Source organism: Filicampus tigris, chromosome 18 (genome assembly GCF_054856515.1).
Source record: "Filicampus tigris isolate MCC_2025a chromosome 18, RoL_Ftig_1.0, whole genome shotgun sequence".
Lineage (NCBI taxonomy): Eukaryota > Metazoa > Chordata > Actinopteri > Syngnathiformes > Syngnathidae > Filicampus > Filicampus tigris.
Window position 1 is genome coordinate 7977498 of NC_141234.1, and position 22512 is coordinate 8000009.

At 40.4% G+C, this 22512-nt stretch overlaps 2 protein-coding genes and 1 long non-coding RNA gene across 7 annotated transcripts in view; 1 reads left to right on the forward strand and 2 right to left on the reverse strand.

Moving 5' to 3' along the window:
- Nucleotides 1-592: 592 nt before the first annotated feature.
- Nucleotides 593-9854, reverse strand: slc39a4 (solute carrier family 39 member 4). 2 transcript variants are annotated; one of them, XM_086014515.1, is made up of 12 exons: nt 9767-9854; nt 6657-7022; nt 5002-5197; nt 4779-4912; nt 4532-4703; nt 4133-4305; nt 3805-3975; nt 2782-2886; nt 2675-2720; nt 2049-2201; nt 1649-1836; nt 593-1520 (listed from the first exon to the last, which is right to left on the reverse strand). In XM_086014515.1, exons 1-12 carry the CDS (start codon nt 9767-9769, stop codon nt 1392-1394), a joined length of 1836 nt encoding a protein of 611 aa, XP_085870641.1. In that variant the 5' UTR covers nt 9770-9854; the 3' UTR covers nt 593-1391. The 2 variants fall into 2 exon arrangements, with proteins under 2 accessions (XP_085870641.1, XP_085870643.1); XM_086014517.1 differs by lacking the exon at nt 9767-9854 and adding an exon at nt 9044-9265.
- On the forward strand, nt 9133-12337 carry LOC147132267 (uncharacterized). The gene is made up of 3 exons (XR_015082073.1): nt 9133-10604; nt 11806-11863; nt 11985-12337. It is a non-coding gene; the product is annotated as an uncharacterized LOC147132267 (long non-coding RNA).
- LOC147132268 (TBC1 domain family member 20) overlaps nt 9144-22512 on the reverse strand; it is a 57507-nt gene continuing 44138 nt past the window's right edge. The window contains exons 11-13 of one of the 4 annotated variants that reach the window (XR_015082070.1): nt 13775-13909; nt 9767-9885; nt 9160-9289 (exon numbers count right to left, since the gene is read on the reverse strand). Coding sequence is in view for 2 of the 4 variants with exons in the window: in XM_086014535.1 (XP_085870661.1) it covers nt 13824-13909 (86 nt within the window). In the remaining 2 variants the exon portion in view is untranslated. Of the gene's footprint in view, nt 9290-9766; nt 9886-13774; nt 13910-22512 lie in introns of those variants that run through there. The other 3 variants (XM_086014535.1, XM_086014536.1, XR_015082071.1) reach the window with 3 other exon arrangements.

The following is a 22512-nucleotide window of genomic DNA, read 5'->3' on the forward strand; positions in this document are numbered from 1 at the left end:
CCTTATTTCCTTATCGTCATTGTTTATGCAGTCTACCTACCTCAGTGAGGTCAGGGTGACCTATTTACATGCCTGAACATGCCCTATTAATTTTCCAGTCTTGGTTCTGATCATCTAAAAAAGGGACAAACAATAAACAATATTCTGCGCTGGACACCATTTGGACTTAGAGGTGCTTAAGAAAAGCGCTGACAGCGGAGAAACATTCTCCTCAGTCAGCAGGCCTCGGTACAATATTTGCGTTTACAGGCTCGGCGCACTAACGTGAGCGTTGTCATTAAGGTGAGATCAACGGGGACACTGTCGCCACCTGTGTCGCGTCGAGAGTGTACGTTATGTGTGTGATGAGTTGTCGCTGGACTCTGGCCCTACTGAAGATGTTCACATAAACTCCACAAGGGCAGATTAGATGAGGCGGATGATTATTTATTTATATTATATATATATGACAAAAAAAAATCTTTGCCAGCCAGTTTGAGGATGCAAACAAAAACATTTAATTCTAAAATAAAGTTAAACAAGATTAACAAAAATGTAAACAGGAATCAACAGTTTGTGCATTTCAAAGGTAAATAATGTTTACAAAAAGCAGTGTTTTGCAAGCATATTTATTATTCAAACTATTCAAATATACAAAATAATATATATCACACTGTAGACTAACATAACACTTTTTTTTTCTCTCCATTTACCGTACCATCAGGAGTCAGTGTTGAGTCAAAGTAAAATCTTACTTTTTTTTTTTTTAAATATTTGTTGCTCTTGTGACACTAATAAACCTAAACACACAAACAATTGTGCAACGTTACATCACGCTTGTATGTCAAGAACCTCCCTGTGCATTTTACAGTCAAACGATGACTAGCATGCTGTCATGTGGCTATGAAGTAATTTATAAGATGCTAAGTCAGCGTGTGTGTGTTGTGTTCAAAGTCCCTTTTTTAGCTATGTAAATATTTCATGAGATCAGTGCTACTATTTTGTAAAAGGCAGTGAAGTGTACTGATATTTTTTCTGTGCAAAAGGTCACACATTTTTTTTATTCTAAGAATCTGCAACCAATTTTCGCTTTGCCCCAATTGGTTGCATTTTCCCTTTATTAAATACTACTTACTAAAATATTTTTGAATTTAAATTTATTTTACTCTTATCATAGTTTATACACACACACACACATATATATATATATATATATATATATATATATATATATATATGTTTTTATTTTTTATTTTATTTTGTAGACTTTTGCGCAGGGTGAATGAGTTTCTTTGGCTCTCTTTTGTTTTTGTTTTTTTAATTTTTTCTTTGGGGGTGGGGTGGGGGCGGGATTTAACATCGCAGAAAACGAGTCATCCCTCCCGTGTTAAGACCAAAGCAGTTGGAGGACCTTAGAAGCTGATGGTCTCCTCATAGAGGGACAAGAGCAGGAGGATGGCCCAACCACACAGCAGGCCAACGTTCTGCAGAGCGAACATCAGCCACGGCCTCTTGGACTTGATGTGCATCATGGTGGGCAACTGGAGTGGGCAACAAACACCAAAAACAGGCACCATGTTTGCATTATTTTCAATATATGATGTACATCCATCTAACTACTCCATCCACTTAAGGACTCCACAGCACAGTAACTTATCGTACCACTCACCATGTCAGCCAGGCCCACGTATAGAAAAAGACCCGCGGTGATGGCGGCAATCCACTGCGTGGTGGCCAGGTCGGTAGCGACGCTCAAGGCAATGTAGAGGCCCACGAAGGACGTCATGGCGCTGCCGATGTTAAAAAGCAGCGCCCGGCGCACTGACATTCCACAGTTGAGCAAGATGGCAAAATCGCCTAAGTGCACAAAAGTGTTCAAATGAACAATCACACAGCGATTTTGTAGAAATGCAGCGAAATGCGTTCGGTTCCAACAGTTCGACTGGAACACTAATCAGCGGTGAGAATGTTAGCAACATGCGGTAAGGTGCTACCGGGGAAGTGTTTCTAGGTGCTGATGTTTTTCTTTGCAACAGAGGTGAAATTGGCAATGTGTGTGTGTGTGTCACCTAGCTCGTGGGGCAGCTCGTGGCAGAGGACGGCCAGCGTCGTGGCCAGTCCGGATTTCCACGAGAGAGAGAAGGCGGCGCCCATCGCCAGGCCGTCGGCAAAGTTGTGAATGCCGTCCCCTAAAGTGATCATGTAAGGCAGCAGCCGATGTTCTGCATAATGACACAGCCGTTATATCAGTTGGCAATTAATCATCATCATTGTCTATGATCTCCTGCATATTTGCAATTTCATGTATTCATTGCTTTTAAAAGAAAAATAAAAAATACTAATAATTACCTATCCTCTGTTATTTGCTGGTAAACTCGCCTATTTCTAGATTTTGAGCTCAGGCCAACGCAACCCATGGCGCCATCTTGATGGCAAGGAACTACATTCAAGTGAATTTAGGAGCTTTATTTAGACAAAAGTATTTTTTCATTCAACTCAAATCCATTTTCCCCACTGAAATCAATTGAAATGTCATTAATTCGCCCCCCCCCCAAAAAAAAAAAAATAAACAAATTTCGTTACATGCTTTTAATAAAAATACAAATGACACTGTATTATATAAAAACATAATACAGCACAAATTTGTGAATAGTGAAATGCATATATGCCGTGGATGACTTTAAAAAAAATGTACCTCTGGACATGTGAAAATCTTTTTCAAGCTCATCCTCTTCTTTCACCTTGACATAATAATCACGTCACAATAATATCAGTTTATCTCAAATGTGCAACATTTCTTACCAGGTCTATTTTGGAAGTTGAGTGCAGTTTGTCTTTTTGTTTCCTTTCCTGTTGATACATCTCTAGAACTCGGCCGTGGTCGCAGTGGTGAGCTTCGGATTCATCCTGTCACAAAGTATTAAATGTTTTTGTGGGACAAAAAAAAAAAAATCCCATTCAGTACACCTGCACAATCTAATGACATCCAATGCAAGAGCTATCAGTTCAAATATATGAAAAGTGTTTATATTTGGTATAAGGCAGTAGAGCCATGTGACTTGTCTCAGCCAATCAGTGAAGGGCAGTGAACATAATGGAAAGGTTCAGACTAAAGAATAATGCATTTGAATATACTGGGAAAAAAAATGACATTTTACTCGGATCAACGAAATGATCATCATTTTAAAACGTTTTTTTTAATCTTGTAATTAATAAAAACAATTTTAAAAATGTGGGTGCCCCATTTAGTTTTGTTTTAGTTTTTTTATATTTAGTTTTTGTTTTACATTATATTTGGAAATGTAGAATTGATTTATTTATTTATTAGTATTTATCAAAGAGATTGTTTTTTTTTTCTATTTGTGTTACCTTTGTAAATACCAATTTGTGTAAATATAATTGCTTTGTAAAGGCATAATTGATTTAATTACATTTATATATCTTTTATAATTATCTCCTGTAAAGTCAAATATTTGATATTTACAACTTTGATTTGTAACGGCACAATAGATGCATTTATTTTATTTTTTTTCCCCAGAATTGTTACCTTTAACATAATTTCATTTGTAAAGGCAATTTAGTTCATTATCAAAGACAGTTTTAGCCTTAAATTTATTTGATTTATGAAGTCAAAATATATATATTTCTTTATTTATGACGGGCAAGAGTTTTTTTTTGTTTTTTTTTTACAATGAATTTCTTATTTAATCATTCGTTTTAAGGATGATTCTATGCACCTTGGCAGAATTTGTGATCCAGCTCTTGCATGGGGATCGTCCGGGTGTACTCTAATGGGAGTGTCCAGTTCCATTTTCTTCTACTCACCACGTGGTGGTGATGTCCATGCATGACGATGTTGAAGACGGTTTCCATCAGGTAGAAGTAGTAGATGCCGCCCATCACCACCAGCATTTTGTAAATGTAGTCCGACACCTCCGGCTGGTGCCTGTGGTGACTTCCACCGGCTTCATCCGAGTGCACGTGCAGACCCAGGAACTAGGCGCATTGGCAAATTACTTTGTTGTGCGTATTTCGTAACGTGCAACGAAAAGGGCTCACTTGATATACTTTGTGACATTTTGGTGTGACGCGATATTTCAAATACGGTCTTTGACTCAATCAAGGTTATAAAGCCGAGCAATGGAGGGCTCACCATGGGCATCAGGTGCAGCAAGGCGTCCCCCGTGAGGGAACCCACGGCCAAGCTGATGCAGAACTGGATGCACAGCTGGAAGACGCTGGTGCACGACGTGCACAGCAGCAGCACGATGCCGAACATGGACATGAGCGTGATGACCGCGTTGGCGAGAGTTGCGTACAGGTACCCTGAACCACAGCGCGCGCACGCACAAGAGCGTCAAAGCCAAACGGTAAATGATTTACCGGAAGGCTATTAAATATGCAGTAATCATCAACTGTAAGACTCCACACCTTCATTTTTAACCGGAAGGCTGTTTGTGTTTTGGTAGGTGTTGCCGTTTTGGCTAGCAACAGCATTCAAATGGGCTCAGCAGTTAACTTTTATGTGTGAAGAGTCCGAGCGAGAACTTACTCTCCGTTTTGCTGAGCGCGTCTGGTTTTGCCGGGTGGGAGGCAGCGCAGGCCCCACTCAGGATCTGCTGGACCAGAGCCGGGCTAAGCCGGGCCAGGTCAGAGCGACCCAGGCTGTGGGAGTTCACACCCAGGCCGTGGATCAGTGCCAGCTCGTGCGCAGAGAAACAGTGCTGGGGGGTAATCAGAACAGTCATTTTTCAAATGCTTCGAATATGTTGTCGTGTGACCTTCAATGATGTCTTTACCTCCTCCCAGGTGCCGTTTGAATCTGAATGCAGGCGTCGCCCGCCGTGATCGTGATGCTCGTGTTCGTGTTCGTGCTCGTGGCTCGACTCCAGGTTGGGTCCAATGTCCAGAGACCTCATGAAAGCCTCCAAGTCTACAAGGTGCAGAAAATGTGAAAAGGTTTTTCTTTTTGGCTTCTTTTTAGTTTAAGTGTTTTTTGGGGTTTTTTTTTCCAATTTTTACCGCCGATGGTGAAGTTCTCAGAGCCCAGTCGGTGCATGATGTTATCCAGGAAGAAGCTCTCTTCGGGGAACAATTGGAAGCATCGACCTCGCAGGGCATGAAACAAGACCCGGCCCAGCACCGCACCTGCCGCTTGGGTCTGTTCCGCCGATGGGGCGACCACCTCTGACATGATGTCGCTTGTTGTGATGCAACTCTGGTTAACCGTGGTGATTTAAAAAAAAAAAAAAAAAAAAAGATTTAACAACTAAGAGCTACAGGCAGAACCCACACTGTTTCCTACATTATTTTGATCAAAAATCAATTTTAAAGTGTCTATAAAACCTGGTTCACAGTGCCAGATTTTAAAATAGTCGGCCGAATCCAAACTCTCGCACACGATGAGGAAAAAAAAACCACGCGTATAACAGTTTTGAACGTACTGTGTGTGATGGACAGCCGCACGAAAACACCAACACGTCACACACGAGCCGATTCACGTCACTGTCAACCGGCTGCGCGCAGGTTTGAGCTTGGGGTACAACCACATACGGTGCGAAATCGGGCCTAAACAATCCAACGTGTTGAATATCGCTAATTTGAGGTCGGACGTCCTCCCGAGCGGCCGAGATCAGTCTGAGCACAACCCCCACAAAATTCTGCAACCCAGGGATCTGGGTGGAGACTCCAGTGTATCAATAAGACAGCCTGCCTGCTCTTCATATTTCCAAGTTAAGTTAGTCAGCTTCTAGGCTAGCGATAAACTTTTTTTTTTATCTTTGGTGAAACTTAAACACTGGATCCTTTGTTTATAGGCCACATCCTGAATGACTCAACCACAGCTGATGAAGATTCATTTAACAACTCAAGGCTCCAGTGGGAGACCCCAGTGTGGCCAGAAGACTGTCCGCCTAAAGATCACCTTTTCTGGGTACGTTTGTCACAACCTCCTGGTTTGCTGGCTGTATCATTTGTGCCCCCCCCCCCCCCCCAAAAAACTAAAACCCAAAGGTCTGAAACGTTGGTATTTGGTTCTGCGCCGTGTTAGGAACCACTTCTTCACGTTAACCAAATATTAGTCAACAACTGCTTATGTTCAATATAGGAAATTTTCGAAAAACATGCGATATGAATGTTGGTTATAGCATTGTCGATATTTTGCGATATTTAACATGCACCTAAAGAAATGACATTTTTATTATCTAATGAAAGAAGTAAAAATTGTTCATGCGGCAAAATAAACAAGCTCAATGTGTCCTTAATTAATTGCAGTCCAATTTTTAGCGGCCCTTTGGCATATGCTAAAATTCACAATTGACACAGCCCACGTCATTGGCCTCCATTGTATTACTTTTTACATGGAATGCAAGCAGTGGAAGCGAAGAATAAATTCCTTCTCATCTCACGCCTTCTTGTTTTCCACCAAATAGTAATATTTGTTTTCATAGTGCCCCGATGAAAAAATATAATTCAGTTAGAAGTGAATAGCTTGAACTGCGATTTTTGTTTGCTCCACTTTCTGCTCCATGTCAAGGTCATCTTAGAGCAGAATGCTCTTGTATTGCTTTTGAATGTCGAGCTGAAGTGATTCTGCTGCAAATATTTGACACCCCGTACTTAAGGTCAAAAAGCAATAGACAACCAACCATAAGCAAATATTTTTTTTCCCCACTGACCTCAATGTCTGATGACTCATAGTGCTTGAGAAGTCCTCTGAGCACACTTTCTAATCCCCAAAGGCCGATGTGCTGATGTTCATGCCCGTGGCACGACTCGCCCCCCTCCGCCGCCGCCTCCTCCTCCTCATGGTGATGTTCATGGGAATTCCCGCTGGCGATTCCATGCAGGAAGTGCTCCACCTCCTGCCCCCACCTCCCCTGGCCCGCCGCAGCGCACACAGCGTCAGGAGAGGACAGGTACAGCACACAGCCGGCGGCGAGGGCGGTGAACCCCGACACGTCGACGCCGTGGTCTACTTCGCCTGTGTGCCGATGGTCGCTGTGATTGCGGATAAGCTGGTGGACGGCGTCTGATAGGTTGCACTGGGGAGGGAAAACACGTTTGTAATCAACTGATCAGTTCAATCAGGTTCTGCGGTCCAATTCAAATGTATTTTCAGTGTTCCTCCTCTGCAGTCCAAGTCCAAATTTATAGTTGCGTGCCTTCAGTGAAGTACACGTTGTGCTGCAACATGCCGGGTGCGTTATATTTTAGCATTAAGCTAGCAGGCTTTTGAGGTTGACAAAAGTAACAAGGCCATTTCAACAAATTAAGGAGTAGAAAGTTATAGATAGCTGTTTTCAAATGTAGGGAGTAAAAGTAATAAGTTGTCAGAAAAATAAATAACGAGTATAGTGCAGATACCGCAAGTCACTCGTATCAGCTTCTTGACCTTTTATTAGCTGTTTTGTTTTTTTCCTTTTTTTTTTTTTACCAGGAGCAAAGTAGGATGAGGAACAGAAGAACAACTGACAGTACTTCTCCCTCTGTCTTTTTTTTTTTTTTTTTTTTTTTTACATTTTTGACAAGTATCTATATTTGAATTCAGAAAAATATAGTGTGACTACTTTTGCCACCTTTAGTTTTACCTCATTTTACTAGAAAATAATACTTAGTAGAATCAGCTCTGTGTATGATGATCACTGATTCTATTGCTTTCATTGAAATTGACCTTTTGATGACATACATGCACACAGCAGACTTTTTTCAAGGGTAGCGATTTCACTGATGACGCGTCGCTATTTAGGTCAGTTAACTTATCGATTTATTGTACCTCTGTCAAGGGTTTGACACGATGGTATTACGTGCAACAATAGAGGACTGTCTATGACTCATTAATCACTTATCACCCGCAAGTCATGCAATGTTACCTTTTATTTCTGCTGGTGGGCACAATCTATCACACACTTCCTTTTACTGCGTTCACGGTGACATGCAGCGAGTTCAAGGACTTCTGACATGCTGATAATGACGCTGACCTCATGCTCACCAATGTTTAACACTGACTGAAGTAAGATCTTTTATTCACGGTATCACATGGTGGGAAACCTACAGTCCGTGGGCCATATATGACCCTGTGAGAGCATTTGCTCCGAACCAGAACCACCACGCATTGTTTTAAAAACAAATATGTCAAAGGAATGCAAAACTCAACAAATACAAATATTGTAATATATAAAAATTACATAAAAAAGATAGTATTTGTATATCAATGTCTGTATACTCTACATATATAGATATTTGTGTATATACATGTGTATACATATGTATGAATGTGTGTATATGTATGTTTGTGTATATATATATATATATATATATATATATATATATATATATATATATATATATATATAAAAATAAAGAAATTTGTCTTTTTTCTCTTCAGTTAGTTTGATAATTAAATAAGTAAATATAAATATTTTCTACTTATTCTTTTGTTAATTTAATAGATTAAAAAGATTTTAGTTTCTTGTCACCGTTAATGTTTTGTTACTTTAATAATGAAGTATTAGATTCATTTTTTTCCCTTTTGCATATTTATTTGGTTACTTTTATGGGGTAGTGAAGATAAAAACCAAAAATAGATAGAAATTAAAAAGCAAATTAAATATACTGTACACATCTTAATTATCAATGTAATATTATAGTAAAATATGAGAAATTAGGTATATATTTTTTTGAAATTAGGTATGTATTATTTTAAATGTCCAATAAATATAAGACGTAAAAAATGTTGTATATGAAATTAAATATCAAATAGTCATGTCTAAAAATATAAAGATTTAAAAAAAAAAAAATAACTACATCAAACACATAGCAGAGTGCCAGTGCCAGTTACCTCTTAATTTTAAAACTTTATATACAGTATATATTTCACTAGCATCTTTAGCTGTTGAAATAAAAACAGTCAAATTATCATTAGTTTTTATCGCATTATCAGCGCGTTAACAGCTTTTGGACCTCGATACCTTATCGTAATACACTTGAGCCGTGCGTACTTTCTACCCCTGGCTGCGCGAGCGGGCGGCTGACCAAAAAAAAAAAAAAAAAAAAAAAAAACTACCTTTCCACACGGCACTTCTCCACACTGCACACGGTTCTCCAGTGTATTAAATAGAGCGACCAGCGCCTCTTCGTCCAGAAGCGAGTGCTGTTGCCCGGGGCGCAGCAGGTCGGCCACGGCTCCGTATGCCTCCTCCACGGCGGGACACGCCGTTTTAGCACCGAGCGCACACCAACTTGTCAGCGCCGAGAGAACGAGCAGCGTTTGGTGAATTGTTTTCATTTTAGCTTCCCACGAGAGTTAACCCTACAAAAAACGTGAACAGGTTGCGGTTGGTCTGGTTCTGATGGACTTCTACACCAAACTTGCGCTGTCAAGATGCTGCTGCTGGACTTTATCAGACTTGAGGCTCCTCTGGATTGTGATTGGCTGAGAGGTTCTGAGCACCGACCTTATAAATGCTAAACTGCTCCCACCTGAGGCCCTCAACGCACGCACGCACACACGCACACACACACACACACACACAAACACACTAAAGCATAGATCCACGAACATCAATGGAGATCCAAACATTAAAAGAAAATGCAATCTTACTAAATCTTTAACCCATTTTTGTCCAGGCCTGTATGATGAGGTTTTTTTTTAATCTGCTGCACCTCATTTCAAAAGCAATGTCTGATTTGAAATGGTTGATTTGAATTAACTTATCGTTTATTATATATAATAATAATAATAATAATAATAATAATAATAATAATAATTCAACAGAGGGGTACCAACCATTTTCTCCAAGTGGAGTTAGCGTTTGTGGAAAAATCCCATGGAGATTGAGCACTATAGTACAGATCGCCATCTCCTGGTCAGTATGAAAGATGCCGCCAGTGACAACTTCCGGGAATCTAAAAGAAATATACGATACGTATTTCGATTTGTGTCTCATGCTGTATTCTATTTTCATTTTCGAATCAAACATTGAAAATAAAACCGTTTTTAGAATTTTGATTACCCGTTCTAGACAACAAACTACAAAATCAAGCTATATTTCAATCTTGGTGTGTCCAATTTAAAATGAATATCAAATAACGAGTCGTTTTTCTACTTTTAATATCTGCTTCCAAACATGGTCCGTGTCTCTTTTTGACTGTTTCTATTTAACTATTATTGTTATGTTTATTGCTATGGTTATTGTTATGGTTATTATTTTATCTATTTAACCGAGGATACCAACAAATTTCTCCACGTGTAAGGCGTTTGTGGAAATTAGGATAGAATTGGCGCATTACAAGACAGACACGGACCTTTGTTTTATTTGTTTCACTGTCATTTTTGTGGCGTGATATTGAAGCAACAATTTTCATGGAAAGCCAAAGCAGTCATCATGACAGGTCACCGGGTGGCGCTAGTGTGCAAAGACGTCAGGCCTGCAGTCAGTGCAGGCCAATTGGAGACAGGTGTGCACGAAAGGATTCGTCGAGTGTAGTCCACAGGTGCGCCAAAATGGCGACTGGCCGTGTGGCCTTTTCTCACGAGCAAATGTTTATCGTTTGTTGCCATTTTTCACAATAACATTTTGCTTGTTGCAGGATTTGAACACTCGAGGGACGCAATAGCGTTTGAGGTTTGAGCACAGCATATCACAAGTCACTTTATTTGATTTAGATTTAGTACATTATGCTCTTTGTTCTTTTTGCCATCATTTCGTTGTTTGTGGTTTGTTTGGTTTCAATGCTGGCCAGCTCGTTTGCATTTTTTTTTGCATTTTAAATGACACCTGATGGCTTTGTGTTTGGCATGAACTGAACGTGTTGTTTGGTGTATTGAATATTTGTAACTTTATTTTTTGGGGATGTTTCTAATTTCCTTGTCAGGTTTTATGACGTACGTCCGCTGATAGTGTAGTGGTACACACGCCTGAGTTGTGTGCGGGCAGCGTGGGATCAATTCCCGCTCAGTGACAGTGTCTATGTGTGCCCTGCGACTGGCTGGCGACCAGTTCGGGGTGTAGTCTGCCTTCGCCCATTGACGGCTGGGATAGGCTCCAGCAACTCACCGCGACCCTATATAGGATAAGCGCTTTGGAAGATGACAGATGACAGGTTTTATGACGTTTACTGTCTGGGTCGAAAATGTTTTGGGGCTTGGTATCAAAGTGACTTGACTGGGGACTTGAACTACATGACTTGCCAAGTCTTCCTGATTTATAGTTTTAAATGTGCATTTCAATACCGTTTGCCTTTTTAGGCCTGTTACATTTTTGTCATTATTCCTGTGTGGAGTTATTCACCAATGTGCAATTTATTTTCCTTTAATGTTTGTTTTGCAAACTCGTGAATGTGACTTTGTCCAAGCCTTTGTCGAATGATGTAAATTCAAATTTCAACCCTTTATGCTCCAATTACAACTCAAAATTGCGACTATATTCTTCCACTGCCAGTTGTTGCATGGCCAAAACATACCTGAGAATGTTTCTCTAGTGTGCAGCCTATTTGGATGGCTAAACTTGACTCGTGCTCACACAATTTTTGGACTGCAAACTTGGATAATCTCAGATTTGAGGTAAATTGTAATAATATAAAAATTTGTACTTCATAGCTAACATGATGAGGTGCAGTTCCGATGACATGTATTTTTGAAGATGTTTGACTGTTTCGCTTTAATGCTCATTGGCTGTCGTATTTCCGCTCGCAAATGTGACAGTGAATCTAGACACTTTTCAACACTTGCATGCATTTACTTTAGAAACTGTTACCCTAGTGTCTGTGATTATTACAAAATAACATGTTTAGTTATAAACTTAATTTGTTTTTTTTTCTCTCTAGTGGTAAAAATAAATGCAGCATCCTTCAATAAAAAGCGAGCAGGAGAACCTTGGACCAGGTTAAGTGTAAACTTTCAACTTGATTGTGTGGCATTTATGGGTGTAACTGTGTACACATTGAATACATAAAAACGTCTGCTGTTGTCTAAAATGATTATATTGGTGGTGCTTGTTTTGCAGGGTGGAAGAAAAGGCCCGGCAAAGGTAACAAAACACAGGGCAACTCAAACAGGTGGCACAACTGCAATTGTTGTTGCATAGCTCAGGCGGAGCAATTCCAGACATCACATCAAGACTGAAGCGGCACTGCACACCCGCCGACAAATGACAATTTCCAGACGTGAATTTCGGATCAAATTTCAGCACGTAGCTCTGCATTTTTGATTGACGCTTTCAATAAAAGGACACACTTTTCCAGCTACCAACGAATTCACTGCGCTTACCAACACAAAAAATCTCAAACGTTCTGTTGAGACTGTCGTTTACTCTATCAATTCAACATACAGTAGCTGCCAATAAAGAGCTTCAGCAGCTTTGGTTTTCAATGATTTTTTTTTTTTTTTTTTTTTTGCGGTGACACGTGCAAAACTGTCAACAAGTTGCACCGAATTAAGTCAGTCACCTTGATCAAGGCTGACATTGTTGTAAGTATATTACATAAGTATATAAGACATTTGGCGTTTTCCTCCATGTATCCTCAAATGAGCGTCTCCCTAGCGATGGTACCGCCCATGTCTAGTGAGGTGTTTTTTGGGGGCATAAAAACGACCATGTATAGCAAGGCTTTGCACACTAGCGCCACCCATTGACCTGTCATCATGACTGCTTTGGCTTACCGTTAAAATCATTGCTTCAATTTCACGCCACAAAAATTATCTGAATTGAGTGAATCGCATGCCATAAACTTTATGGCATTAAGTACGGCAACCTGGCTATCATGACACTACATCATCTAGAGGCGTCACGTTGTCGCCATCTCCTGGTCAGTAAGAGAAATGCTGTCGGTGGCAACTTCCGGGCATCCAAAATAAATAAACGAGCAGTTTTTCCCTTTTGTCCCGTGCATTATTCTGTTTTCGTTATAGGAATACAAATCAAAATCAAACTGTTACTACACTTTTCCTTACTCGTTCCAGACAACAAACGACAAAATCAGGCGTTTATTTCATGGTGTCTCTATTATGAAAATCAAATAACCAGTCTTTTTCCCATTTATCATTTCTAATTCCAAACATAACACCCAATGACCACAAGAGACATTTCGATTTGTGTCTCCTGCTATATTCGATTTTCGTTTTAGAATTAAAAATTGAAAATCAAACTGTTTTTAGACTTTTTCTTACTCGTTCCAAACTAGAAAACCAAGCTGTTATTTCAGTTTTGGTATTTTGATATTCAAATGAAAATAAAAAACGAGTCGTCTTTCTATTTTTAACATCTCTACACAAACGTCATATCCAATGTCCAAAAGACACGCGGACCCGGACCCCTTATACATATTCCAAAGGGGAAGCAAATCTGACGTCGGTGTGCACTCAGCACATCACGACCACTAGATGGTGCAGTTACTCTATTTGGTGGCCAGTATTTCCCGTATAATGCAAGTAAAACAAATAGCGGTGCTGTAAATATGTTTAAAAATACATTTGACATAAATATAACTTAATTATGGAATATTGATACTGATGGAATTAAAGAGATCGTATATCAAACATGACTGAATCTAAATACTGTATATTGAGAGGATTGGCTATACATGCATGCATGCGCACACACAAATTTGCTTCTGGCATGGGACCCTGGACATCTGCCTGGGATCTTTTGCTCAAACAAGCACACACACACACACACATTCACGCTCGATCATACCCCCACCCCCCTCACCCCGCTAATCCTCAAAGTGTCCAGTGACCTGTTTTCACTGTCCCATTGTCATGTGTCACTCCCGGTTAGCTCGTTGTCATACAAACCTGTGGATGTTCTCAACACACACATTCATCAAGTCTTCCGTCACACACGTCACTGATGCCACTTTTGCAGGATCTTTGTGTGAAACAGCCTTCTGTAGCTTCTCTCAAACAGCCATTTTGACATATGTTGTTGTTCTGTGAAAACAGCAAAGACAGGGAATGAAGGGTCAAAATCAACATGTCAATTTTAGGTGTTGGGGGTATGAACGACGCTGCTTTATGCAGCTCCTGAACTGCCTGTAAAAACTTTTTTTTTTTCTGGCACTTTTCCCCAACATTTGTCCAAATGGTGACTATGAAGTTGACTGAAATTTTCCATCTCCCTACCAAGCTGGAGCGCAAGGGCACAGCCGCCCATATTTTCGGTGTCCCATGTGTCTAAAAAGACTAGCGACAAGAAAGATAGTCAACGTGTTGCACACTATTCCCAATCGGTGGTGATTGAATTTTCCACCACAGAGCATTTGCGATCGACGAAAACCTTGAGGGTCTTGAACGCTACTCTTATTCAACTGCTCTTCTCACTCGCCGCCTGGCCTCAGCCCTACTTTTCTTTCTCCGCCTGATGTTTCCATTACAGGAATAAAAGCATGACGGCTAATCCACTTATGTGCTCCTTGGACGACACGCACACACGGGGACAAAATACACACGCGGAGACAGAAAACACACAAAAGTTCATGCATGTTGCATGTGAACTGCACAACATTAATACAGTCTTTTTCCAACTCACACTCACACACACTGGTGGTAATCTCCCAAGACAATTTCCCACTGGTCATTCCTATGGAGTGAAGATACGAAGGAATTGAAGTGTCGGCGGGGGGGGGGGCCTGCCTTGAGTGTTAAGACGTTCAAGAGATCTAATTGTGATGTCTTCAACTCACCTTTTTTTTTTTTTTTTTTAATCATTTCTCACCAGGAAAGTCGTTTACACTCCATTTTGTCATGATGAAGATTTAAGGACTTAGCGGAAGGAAAGGAACGTCTTGGGTCGAAATAGAGGTCACATTGATGTCATTATAGCGCAGATTTATTTGAGATGTAACGTGGTTTGTTGCTGAATTTTGTGGGCTTGTCACTTTGAAGTTTAAAAAGGAAGCAGTGACGTGCAAATATGCCGAATGCAGAAGGTGGTGATAACATTTTCCTGGTTTGTCTCTAGTTATTTTTTTCCTCAAAGTTTTCAAGACTTAGCGCATCCCGGGGCGTGTTTTTTTTAATCAGCCCGCTGACAACTCCAGCTGTCCCGGGACGAGAGATGCGCTGGCGAACTGCCTGACGACCTGCGGCTGATCTCCGGCCTGACCGTTGTTGAACAGAAAAAAGACAAATGTTTGCAATGATGAGTCACAGAACCCGCAAGGCAGTGTCCAATATGAACATGATTATTCCAAGCAGGCTTTTTCTTCCTCAGAATCCTTGAAAAATCAGTCATGCACACGCACACACACTTTGGTCAAATGTTAATGATTTACTAATTCCCAGCGTTAAATCTCTGGGCGTTAAAATTCCTCAAGCTTGAAAACGCGGAGAGGGAGGGTGAGCGTTAAAAGAGTGGGAATACGTGGTGGGGGATGAGAGGGAATTAAAAAAGGAAGAAAGAAAAAAAAAACAGCACTTTAAAATAATAACCATGTCATGGTCTGATTGCTTTGTTTTCCCCCCTATATTTAACTCAGTGGACTGGGAAATGAGAGCGACGTTGAGAGAGGCGAGCGAACAGGACGAGAAGGCAGAAAAATCAAAGATGGAAAATGGAAGGAATGAAGTCGAGGAAAGGAGGGGGGGAAACTTAGAAAAACATGAGGTTTGTCATTGGGATTGTCCTGAGAAGCCAGACACCTTGGTGCAGTCAGTTCCATTTCCTCCTCTATGGTTATAATCACACATTTTCACATTTGCCATCTGTGTAAAAAGAGAAAACACAGAAACCACAGAAAAAAAAAAAAATCTGCTGATTGTCTTACAACGTACACTCGATTTCATTTGGGCTGTTACGCAGCGGATAGCAGCGAACATAATATGACCTTATAAAATTAGCATTATTACGGCGACGTTTGGTTCCCCGACATGCTAATCGAACCTTTAATCAGATCTTTTTCGGCTTAATTAATCAAGGAAAGTAATGAATGCAACATCCTGTTGTGATGAAAACATCCACCACAAGTGTGTGTGTGTGCGCGCGCCCTGGATGTGCATGTCTATGTGCAACAAGATAGTCCAGGTGGCCAGATAATTAAAACATGTTTCTCATACTTGATTCTACACAGAAATTTAAACGCTAACATCTGGCCCTATGAGGTGTGTATTGTTCTAAATCCGCGCGTGTGTGTGTGTGTGTGTAATTAATCTCTCCCTTGTTCTCTGTGCAACACCGTCATCATCCTCATCACAAAGAGAGACATTTTTTTAATCAAAGATCATTAAAGCTGAATGTCAGGAAATTAATGATGTTGTTGAGTGTGAACATCGTAAGGATCACACACACACGCTTGACTTTTCATGGACAAAAGTAATGGGACATGTGGCTGTTACAATTCCAGACTGGAAAGGAAAGAAAATGTTTTTTGGAAATGTATTTCTGCAAAATAGTGCTCGGGGAGGTGTTTATTTGCTCAACTAAGGCCGTTGATTGCAATGCTGCTGTTTTGGTTAGCAACAAGGTTGCACATCGCACCCAAGGGGAATAAGGACAATATCTTGCGCTGTTACAGGAAGACTTCCAATACGATGTGGATAATTGCACCAGTGTCCTCCCTGACGTTCTTCCACACCAAACTCATCCGAGCATGCTCTGAAGAAATTGCTTGAATCGTTTTTTTTTTTTTTTTTTAAGTTTTCATGTCAAACTGTCATCAATACAGCATGAGCTGTTTTTCTTTTTTTTTTTTTTAAACCCCCTTCTTTTTGCTCTGTTGCGCAGCATTATCGCCATGGCAACCAGACCTGTGGAAGACTTTGTCGAAATTGTGTGTTTGTGTGTGTGTTTTTGTAATATTTTCTAATCCTGGACCAATTAGTTTCAGCCCCAGACGGAAAGGAGGAACATCTTCTCTCTTTCTTTTTTTCTTCTCTTCCAGCATCTTCACCTCAAAATCATTTGCGGCATTATCCTGTGCGAAGCTTGTTAAAAGTTTTCTTTTGACCTCAAACATTTTAAAGGACAAATCAATGTGGGCTTTGAATCAAATTAGTAAGAGGAAAAAAAAACATTTTTTTAACCTTATGCAAATGATTTAATCATGAAATTTAAAAAAAATGTGATATATTTTAGCCTGATCTCATAATTTTGCAAAATAAATCCACACTTGTTCAGTTACTGCTTGTATGAAATCATCCTTGTAAGAAAGAAATACACAATCTGTTGAAAGGTTATGGCGTAAAGACGTTTTACATCCAAATGATTATTTTTTTTATTTTTTATTTTTATTTTTTTATTGATTCAGTCAGCACGTATTATATTGGCAACATTTGTGAGTAAAATTAGAGAGGCTTTTCTAATTTTTTTCACTGTGTTGCTTTTTGTATAAAATGCTGCAAAATGACACACCTGTTGTTCTAAGGCTATATATCGTCGCTGTCCTGTGAAAAACATTTATCTCCAATTTTGGAAACTTTTAAAAAATTTTCACCTTAATGCGATTTCTGCAATGCGGAAACAGGATTCAGGTAAAAATAAGAAAATGAAAAAAAAAAATGGAGATAAGTGTTTTTCACATGACAGCGACGATATATTTTTTTAATTATGACGACTCAATCTGCATTATACTGTAATAATAAATTTCCTAAATAAAGTCAAACAAGTTTAACAGATTTTTTTTTCCCAGTGTGTTAATGTCAACTGCTAAACAGTTTGCATGTTTGTCGCCCACAGTTGGCTTTCAAAACTATGCATTAACTTCTTGTTTCGACTTCCTTGTGGCCCACGGGGGGGTGTGTGTGTGTGTGTGTGTGTGTGTGTGTTTGTTTCTCCCGGGTGCACGCACACACTCATTGTGCCAGTTGAATGCTGAGAGCGTGGCGGAGCTCAGTGGGAGTACAAGATGATACCTCTGGGGCTGACGCGCACGCAAAAAAAAAAAAAAAAAGAATCCAAAAAAACAAGCTGCAGATTGGCACGCAAACGCACACAAACATGAACTTTTCAACTGCGAGCGTACACACGCACTCTCTCTCACACACACCCAAGCACTCGGAGCCCTTTTCATTTCGCCTCACACTTCCTGTCAGTCGCATTAGTTCGGATTTGGAACGTGAATGGAGCGTTCAAAAGGCTGCAAATGAGGTTAAGCACGGTGTTAGCCCAAGTCAAGTTGTTACATGGAGATATGGATTTAAACACCTCCTTCAAATAGACGCCTCCCTTTTAACACCAAGAGACAAAAAGGTATTCAGTGTCATTTCATCAGTCCGTAGATAACATTAATCACCGCTGAGCCTTTCTGAACTCTGTTGCTAACCAAAACAGCAGCATCAATCAAAGCATCTAAACAGCCCTGCTGATAAAGTGCGGTGGTGGACCGCTTGTTGCTAACATTATATTGCTGACTTTTTTCTGTTTGTATTGCGCAATTATTAGAGTCTAATAAAGACAGAGAGGGGAAGTGACTTTTTTTTTTTTTTTTTTTGCTGTAGATATATAATTAAGCACACGCACACAAAAAAATGCTCACAGTGTAACATTATTGGTACCTTTCCCACATCTTATTTTAGCCAGGATCCAATGTCATCGGCGATACTAGCTACTAGCCACCGAGAGGACATTTCCTCCGTAGAAACCTTGAATGAAATAAAAATTCATATTCCACAAATGCAATATTACTCCAAATACTGTGTTTAGACTAGTGGGGCCCGCATGAAACATTATTGGAAAGAATATTTGGATTTCCACTAATAAGCCTTCAAGCATGGACGACTCAAGTGAGATAAGGGTCAGAGTTGAACAAGGGGTGGGCACTCCGACATTAATAAAAAAAAAAAAAAAAAAAAAAAAAGATTATACACTCCAATATGATGAGGTGGCTTCTTTTCAAATAAGGCTACATTTGTCAATCAAGATGGAGGCGGGCCCAAGCATCCACATACTGTAAACATGGTTGAGGTTGTTAAAACATTTAGGATTCAAAGTGATAAGTGATGTCGACTTATTAACATACACAGACAACAAAGGAAAAGACACACACACACACACACACACACACGACTCTATTCCCCATATGGAGCATCTCCTGAGAGAAAACCCTATGAGGGAGGCGTGCATGTGTGTTTTTTTTTCTTTTATGATGTCACTCTCTTGGATGCATGGGTGTGTGGGTGTGGGTGTGTGTGTGTGTGTGTGTGTGTGTGTGTGTGTGTGTGAGTGAGGCCAGTGCACCAGTCTGGAAATAGGGGGCACATTAATCTTATTTGTCATAACCTGTCCCGCGAGACACTCGGACCCCCTCGTCCCTTATAACCTACGCACACATATGCACGCACGCGCACACGCATGCACTCTGGCCCCCTCCTGTGCGCTATCAGTATCTGCAGCGGACAGAGAGAGTGAGGCTAATTACATGTGAGCGCTAAGACGGTGGAAGCAAGACAAAGAGCATGCTGGTGAGTGTGTGTGTGTGTGTGTGTGTGTGCGCGTGCGTGTCTATGGCCTTTGTTTGCAGCCTCGCCGCAACTATCACACGCAATTACACTCCTCTCTCTCATCAGTCCATGTTAGGTGTCCATCAGGTGCGTCAGATTGCACTTAACTTTTTGTATGAAATCCAACAAATTTGTTGCGACGTTTAGCAAATGGTAAAGTTTCTCACAAATACTACTATATATATTTTTAAATTATGACTCATTCAGTTTAGATTATATTCATAAAAAAAACAAATTTGTCACTCGTCAATTTTTGCAAAAAATGCGACTGTCCTTTTGCGTTTGCAGTATTTACTGAATAAAGCGCTACAAAAATGCCATATTTTTAAAAAATATCGATTTTTGACTCATTCAGCGTGTATTATAGTCATAAAATGGTTTCATAAAAGCTCAGGTTTTTCAGATTAAAAAAAAACAGTTTTATATAATATGTTGAATGTCTAGAATTGGAATTCATTTATTATTAGGAAGTTTTTAGCATGATCAAAGTTCAAATAAAGTATAGTAAATAAATATCAAGTTTAGTCGGTAAATATAGGCTATTATATAAGTATACTACTACTGCTACTACTTTTAAATGCTACTAAACTCTGGTGAGATTAATTTGTAACACTAACTGAATAAACTGCTATATTTTACCCCATAATAGTCGTATTGTAAAATTATTACGACTTAGTCGGGTCGCTTTATACGTCTAGCATTCCTGGATCATTTTCGACAGTGTTTCCTTTTGTTTGAAACGCTGCAAAATGCAGTTTGTCAATTTATACATTACTTTTTGGAAAAAAATAAAAAATAAAAATAAAGAATCAATGCCTTTTTGAATGCATCCTTTCAAAAAGATGCCATCTTTTCCCCTACTAATTACAGTGCATTGTTTTTTTTTTCTTCTGTTCTTCCAAACGCTACTAAATAACATCAACTCCTGTGTGTGGTGTACAAGACAGCTTGGGGGTTAATTAGAGAATAGTAAAGAGAACACATGTGGCACTTTAATATCCCCTCTGCACCTCGGCTCATTTCACAGACCACCCGCTCTGTTGTTGCTCTCTTCCTGTGGTGTGTGCGAGCGTGTGTTGGTAGCTATGACCAGGGTCATGGGCGTCCCCGCATCGCCCGTCCCAAAGGCGACGGGCGCACACACAGTTGGGGCAGGTGTGTGTGTGGCCAGGAGGTGATTTAAATGACTCGAGGTGTGTATTGGCGCCTGTGGCCCTGTCACATCAGTGACATCAAACGCATCGCATCCATTCGCTCACATATCCGTCCATCATCGATTCGTCCGTCCAGCTCTTATCCATTCATCCAGCTGTGAACCGGTCCACCCGTTCATTCATTCACACATCCATCCTTGCCTTCATCTGAGTCAGTCCATCCGTTCACGCGTCCAACCGTCAACCTCCTTTTGCCCGTCCATCATCCATCCGTAAGTCTCTAACACGCATGCATCCTTCCATTAGTGATCCAACGTTGTCCCTCCATCCAAGTCACACATGCAGCGTACACACAATCGTCTCTTTACGACTGCTCTAATCTCCCTCATTACAAGCACAATTTCCTAGCAGGGCGCCTTGCAGCGTTTAGGAGATTTAGGGCGGCAGAAGGGGAGCCTTTTCGAGCGCTGCGTTCACGGCACGAACCGGTGACTGGGCAACAAAAGACCAATCTGTTTGAGCCATAAATGAGCAGTCAGGTGTGTGTGTGCGTGCGTGCGTGCGCGCGCGCGCGTGTGTGTGTGTGTGTGTCTCCGAGCAGTAAATGAACACTCTCTCCATCTCTCATCTATCAAAGACTTGACACCAGGAGCAGCTGTGAGGGCGCGCACACACACACAAGCGCACACACTCCACTACTTTCGCAATTTGGGATAATTAGCCTACTATACAATGTCTGCCTGCGGTCCCCAGGGGTCCTGTGGGCGTGCGTGTGTGTGTGTGTGTGTGTGTATATTTCAGTCGATGTCTGGTAAGGATCAGCTGTGTTAAGCGTCCCGTGACATCTAAACTACTAATTCATTGCTACATTAACGCCATTGATTAACATACGGCTACAGACACACGCACACGCACGTACGCACGCACACACACACATCTGGGGACTCCTCAGGCCTTTGTCACTTCAAACGCAAACGATAGCACCATTTTTCAACATAAAGCCATGCATTCATTCCAATACATAGAAGTCTGTGATAAAGTATTTTCATGCAGGTATTAATGCATGGTTATATTCATAATTATGTTGACAATTGGTGCATTTAAAAAAAAAAAAAAAAAAAAATCACTGTAATACATAACTGCTATATGTCATAGTTTGGTCTTAGATTATCTTAAAAAAGCTTCAAGTTGACACTTCAATCACATGTAATTTAAACAGGTTTGCCATATAGTGACATCAGTGCTATTTTGGGCTCGTTTCTCGGGAGTCCGCGTTACCAATGACAATGCGCATCAGTATAAAATTTAACAAAATAAAGTCATACAATGTTGTGTAAAGGAGTCATTATAACACAATTTTGCAAAAACTCAAACTCTTAAATGTGGAGTAAAAACATATGGTATTTTCAACAGCACGTTTTTTTTTCGGGTCACAATAGGCTCATTTCCAGTACCACTACGGATAACAATAACTAATGTGCTTATCTTTGGACCCAAGGATGCTTAACAATGACTAATGAGGGTAATTAAAACATGTGTCTATGTTTTGTTGAACGTTTCAATTGGGGAAATGATTTGTACATACAGTATGTGTGTTTTGGGTTACTAGCGTGCTCAAGGAACAAATCAAACTCGTATCTCAAGGCGCCACTGTATATTTAATAGACACAGCCAAAAAAGGCTGTGGCGAAAAAAAGCTGATTGGTGCATAATCTCCACGGGATGACAAACAGACTTACAAGCATCAACATTACACAGCCCACCTGCACGCCTTCAGAGCTGATAATGATGCTCCGTTGTGAGTTACATCATTGAATATGTGTGCCAAATAAGACGCAGAAGGACATAAGTGTGTCTTGCTACAGATGATCCTCAGCGTCCCATGGAGCCAAGAGCCAGGTGTTAGCTAGGAGGCGGCCAAATCAAGCCCCCCCAAATCAATAA

Coding starts and splice junctions, on each gene's coding strand:
- slc39a4 (XM_086014517.1), bottom strand. CDS start 9,265: ATGAAAACAATTCACCAAACGCTGCTCGTTCTCTCGGCGCTGACAAGT. Junction 4,704..4,778: donor CAAACGGCACCTGGGAGGAG/GTAAAGACATCA, acceptor ATTACCCCCCAG/CACTGTTTCTCTGCGCACGA. Junction 2,202..2,674: donor AGATTTTCACATGTCCAGAG/GTACATTTTTTT, acceptor GTCATTATGCAG/AACATCGGCTGCTGCCTTAC.